This window comes from Salmo salar, chromosome 09 (genome assembly GCF_965601325.2).
Source record: "Salmo salar chromosome 09, fSalSal1, whole genome shotgun sequence".
NCBI lineage: Eukaryota > Metazoa > Chordata > Actinopteri > Salmoniformes > Salmonidae > Salmo > Salmo salar.
This window is the reverse complement of record NC_138299.1, coordinates 145,023,426-145,027,746: the sequence shown is the minus strand read 5'-3', so window position 1 is coordinate 145,027,746 and position 4,321 is coordinate 145,023,426. Positions and strand designations below refer to the sequence as shown.

Genomic DNA, 4,321 nt, shown 5'->3' with positions numbered 1-4,321 from the left:
TTAATTTTGGATTGGAGATGTTTAATGTGAGTCTGGAAGGAGAGTTTACAGTCTAACCAGACACCTAGGTATTTGTAGTCCACATATTCTAAGTCAGAACCGTCCAGAGTAGTGATGCTGGACGGGCGGGCAGGTGCGGGCAGCGATCGGTTGAAGAGCATGCATTTAGTTTTACTTGCGTTTAAGAGCAGTTGGAGGCCACGGAAGGAGTGTTGTATGGCATTGAAGCTCGTCTGGAGGTTAGTTAACACAGTGTCCAAAGAAGGGCCAGAGGTATACAGAATGGTGTCGTCTGCATAGAGGTGGATCAAAGAATCACCAGCCGCAAGAGCGACATCATTGATGTATACAGAGAAGAGAGTCGGCCCTAGAATTGAACCCTGTGGCACCCCCATAGAGACTGCCAGAGGTACGGACAACAGGCCCTCCGATTTGACACACTGAACTCTATCAGAGAAGTAGTTGGTGAACCAGGCGAGGCAATCATTTGAGAAACCAAGGCTGTTGAGTTTGCCAATAAGAATGTGGTGATTGACAGAGTCGAAAGCCTTAGCCAGGTCGATGAATACGGCTGCACAGTAATGTCTCTTATCGATGGCGGTTATGATATCGTTTAGGACCTTGAGCGTGGCTGAGGTGCACCCATGACCAGCTCTGAAACCAGATTGCATAGCAGAGAAGGTACGGTGGGATTCGAAATGGTCGGTAATCTGTTTGATAACTTGGCTTTCGAAGACCTTAGAAAGGCAGGGTAGGATAGATATAGGTCTGTAGCAGTTTGGGTCTAGAGTGCCTCCCTCTTTGAAGAGGGGGATGACCGCGGCAGCTTTCCAATCTATGGGAATCTCAGACGATACGAAAGAGAGGTTGAACAGGCTAGTAATAGGGGTTGCAACAATTTCGGCAGAAATTTTAGAAAGACGGTCCAGATTTTCTAGTCCGGCTGATTTGTAGGGGTCCAGATTTTGTAGCTCTTTCAGAACATCAGCTATCTGGATTTTGGTGAAGGAGAAATGGGGGAGGCTTGGGCAAGTTGCTGCGGGGGGTGGAGGGCTGTTGATCGGGGTAGGGGTAGCCAGGTGGAAAGCATGGCCAGACGTTGAAAAATGCTTATTGAAATTCTCAATTATAGTGGATTTATCGGTGGTGACAGTGTTTCCTATCCTCAGTGCAGTGGGCAGCTGGGAGGAGGTGCTCTTATTCTCAATGGACTTTACAGTGTCCCAGAACTTTTTGAGTTTGTGCTACCGGATGCAAATTTCTGCTTGAAAAAGCTAGCCTTAGCTTTCCTAACTGACTGTGTATATTTGTTCCTAACTTCCCTGAAAAGTTGCATATCACGGGGGCTATTCGATGCTAATGCAGAACGCCACAGGATGTTTTTGTGCTGGTCAAGGGCAGTCCGGTCTGGAGAGAACCAAGGGCTATATCTGTTCCTGGTTCTACATTTTTTGAATGGGGCATGCTTATTTAAGATGGTGAGGAAGGCACTTTTAAAGAATAACCAGGCATCCTCTACTGACGGGATGAGGTCAATATCCTTCCAGGATACCCGGGCCAGGTCGATTAGAAAGGCCTGCTCGCTGAAGTGTTTTAGGGAGTGTTTGACAGTGATGAGGGGTGGTCGTTTGACCGCAGACCCATTACGGATGCAGGCAATGAGGCAGTGATCGCTGAAATCAGCAGAGGTGTATAAGAACATTTAACCTGTAGGTGAATGTGTAGTAATAGTCCACTAAGCACAGATCGACATCAATTGGACGTCTTTTTCTGGTCCTGTCCGGACCGGATGTCTTCTTGGGTGTGGGTGTGGGTGGGTGTGGTCTCGATCGGCCTAGATTTCAACATCCATTGACGTTGATTTTTGTCCAGACCAGACCAAATCTGAAACAATGAAATCTATGTTTGGTTCAGATTTGGCCAGAACATGGATTTGGCCAGAACATGGTTCAGATTTGGTCCGGGACGAAATGTTTACTTGTTAGCTCATTAGCATAATATCCAGCATGCTTTGTTTGTTTTTACATTTGCATTTTAGCCATTCAGCAGACGCTTTTATCCAAAGCAACTTACAGTCAGAGCATTCAACTAAAATAGATAAACAACAGATCACAATCATAGAAAGATAAATACATATTTCTGTAACCGTTACTGAGAATGTTATTGTAGTTGAAGTCTTCCGTTGGCTTATTGAGTAGGTTATAATACTTTAATGTAGGTTATAATACTTTAAACATCATTGTTGCAAGGTGTAAGGCAGTGGAATTAGCTGATGTTCATGTGACAGATAATAGCAATTATAAATATTATATATTGCAGTCTTCAGTTGGTTCCTTTTTCCAATATTAAATAGATTAAAAAAGGAATGTTGTGATATAATGTTGAACTTTATTGACAATGTATGTGCAGTTGAAATTTTGCCATTCAATCAATGACCAAAAAGTATTTTAAATTTCTTTCAGAACTGAAAATGAACCTGATTTCAACATCCGGGAAATGTCGCAATTTTGGGATGTGCAATTTTAACAGGATTGGTGTGCTAGAGTTGAAGCATTGCACACCCATTAACTCACACGAATGCATGTCGATGGAAAATTATTTTGGATCAATTCAATAAACAGCTGTTAAATATCATATTTTATCAGAAAAGGAAAAGTCACTTTAGTAACTTGACAGAATTGGAACATAGCGTTCGAAAATCGGATAACCATTGTTTGTCACATTTGTGTCTGGGCTGTGTCGACTCTAAATGTGACACTGGGCCAAAACTTGGCTCTCGACCACATAGTCCACGTGATTATAGACATCCCAAAATCGCTATATAAATATTCCCATGCACTTGCATATCCTGTTATTAAATTCGAGAGGCGTACACACACGAGGACACGGATCATACAGCTGGGCCCACATGTCCCACAGCTCTGTTGCTCGGTAAGTTGGATAAGTAGTATATCATTAGTAACAATAGGCTTTAGCCATTGTTCACTAAGTTTTGTCTAATAAAAAATGTATTTGGCTAGATAGGCATACTTTTATACGATTAATACAATAATTCGTATAGCCTGCAATTGAGGAATGGTGTGCTTAAATGTGTGCGTGAGTGTGCGTAAAGATGTGCGTAAAAGTCTGGTCAAAGAATCAAGATCCTAACCTCTGTAATGTTTCTGTTTTTCAAGGAAACTTCCTTCATAAACTCCACTGAGGATGGAGAAGTCAGACAACTTTACAACGCCCCAAGTTCTTCCCCTGCAGAGGGCTAATGACGCGTCCCAAACGGACAAAAGCAACGGCAACGCATACGTGTACATTTTCATAGTAATCTCCTTTTATGGGGTCTTCCTCGTTGGTATAATGCTGGGCTACGTTCGCTCCAAAAGGCGGGAGAAGAGAAGGTCGAATGTTTTTACGCGCTTGGTGCACGAAGAGGAGCAGCGGGAATGGGGCGCGCGGCAAAAGAAACACAGCATCACCATGCCCTCCTTCCAGGTGTCGCTTCCCTTCTCCGCGAGGAGCCAGGGCCTCTATGAAGGAAGGGTCCTGAGCTCCCCTCTGGCCTGCGCCCTGTGCTCTATTGAGCAAAGCAGCGTCAGTTCACTGTGCTCCTCCGCCGACGTGCGCCTCGCCATCGAGGAGGAGTCGGACAGCGGGACGGCGGAGGGACCGGACGAGACCCTGAAGTGCAGCTCTCTCGACGACTTCGCCGAGATACAGATACTCCGAGAGGAACTGTGATGCTCAGAACAGATGATGATACTGGAAATAAACGCAACAAAACTGTAGACTTTCAATCCCTCTACGTCATATAGGAAATAAGTGGAGAAATGAATGACTGACTGATAAAGAAAGTTTAGCTCGACATATGGAACAAGTGCTCTTTAACCGTCCGGTTCTGAGCATTGAAACGTACCTGGAACCCACTTGAAATATATTTTCTGTAACGAAACCCTCTTAAGATGTAGCCTAATGATTTCACTGTGCAGTGTTCATGTCTATGTAGGTTTACTTGGGGTTGTTGTGTAAATTGAAGATAAAAAAAACTATGCTCTGTTTAAGAGATATGGTTCTTCTCAACTCTTCTAGGGAAATAAATGTTTTTATGTTGAAAAAAGTTGATCCTCTCTTTTTTAAATCAAAGGGTGGTTGCAATATCTAGTTTTTCTCCAGAAGGGGGCAGTGCTGCAGTAGTTTTACACTACCTGTTCCTGAGGCACACTAGTGATTTCAGTAGAATCATAATTTACATGTTAGTCATTTAGCAGCTCTTATCCAGAGTGGCTTACAGGAGCAATTGGGTTAAGTGCCTTGTTCAAGTGCACATTGA

The 4,321-nt window shown here is 43.7% G+C and overlaps 1 protein-coding gene across 1 annotated transcript; it reads left to right on the top strand.

Moving 5' to 3' along the window:
* Positions 1–2,838: 2,838 nt before the first annotated feature.
* LOC106613126 (potassium voltage-gated channel subfamily E member 4) lies at positions 2,839–4,065 on the top strand. The gene is made up of 2 exons (XM_014215082.3): positions 2,839–2,931; positions 3,177–4,065. Exon 2 carries the CDS (start codon positions 3,205–3,207, stop codon positions 3,730–3,732), a length of 528 nt encoding a protein of 175 aa, XP_014070557.1. The 5' UTR covers positions 2,839–2,931; positions 3,177–3,204; the 3' UTR covers positions 3,733–4,065.
* The last annotated feature ends 256 nt before the right edge of the window (positions 4,066–4,321 follow it).

Excerpts from the sequence above, each read along its gene's own strand:
- LOC106613126 (XM_014215082.3), top strand. The coding sequence starts at position 3,205 with ATGGAGAAGTCAGACAACTTTACAACGCCCCAAGTTCTTCCCCTGCAG.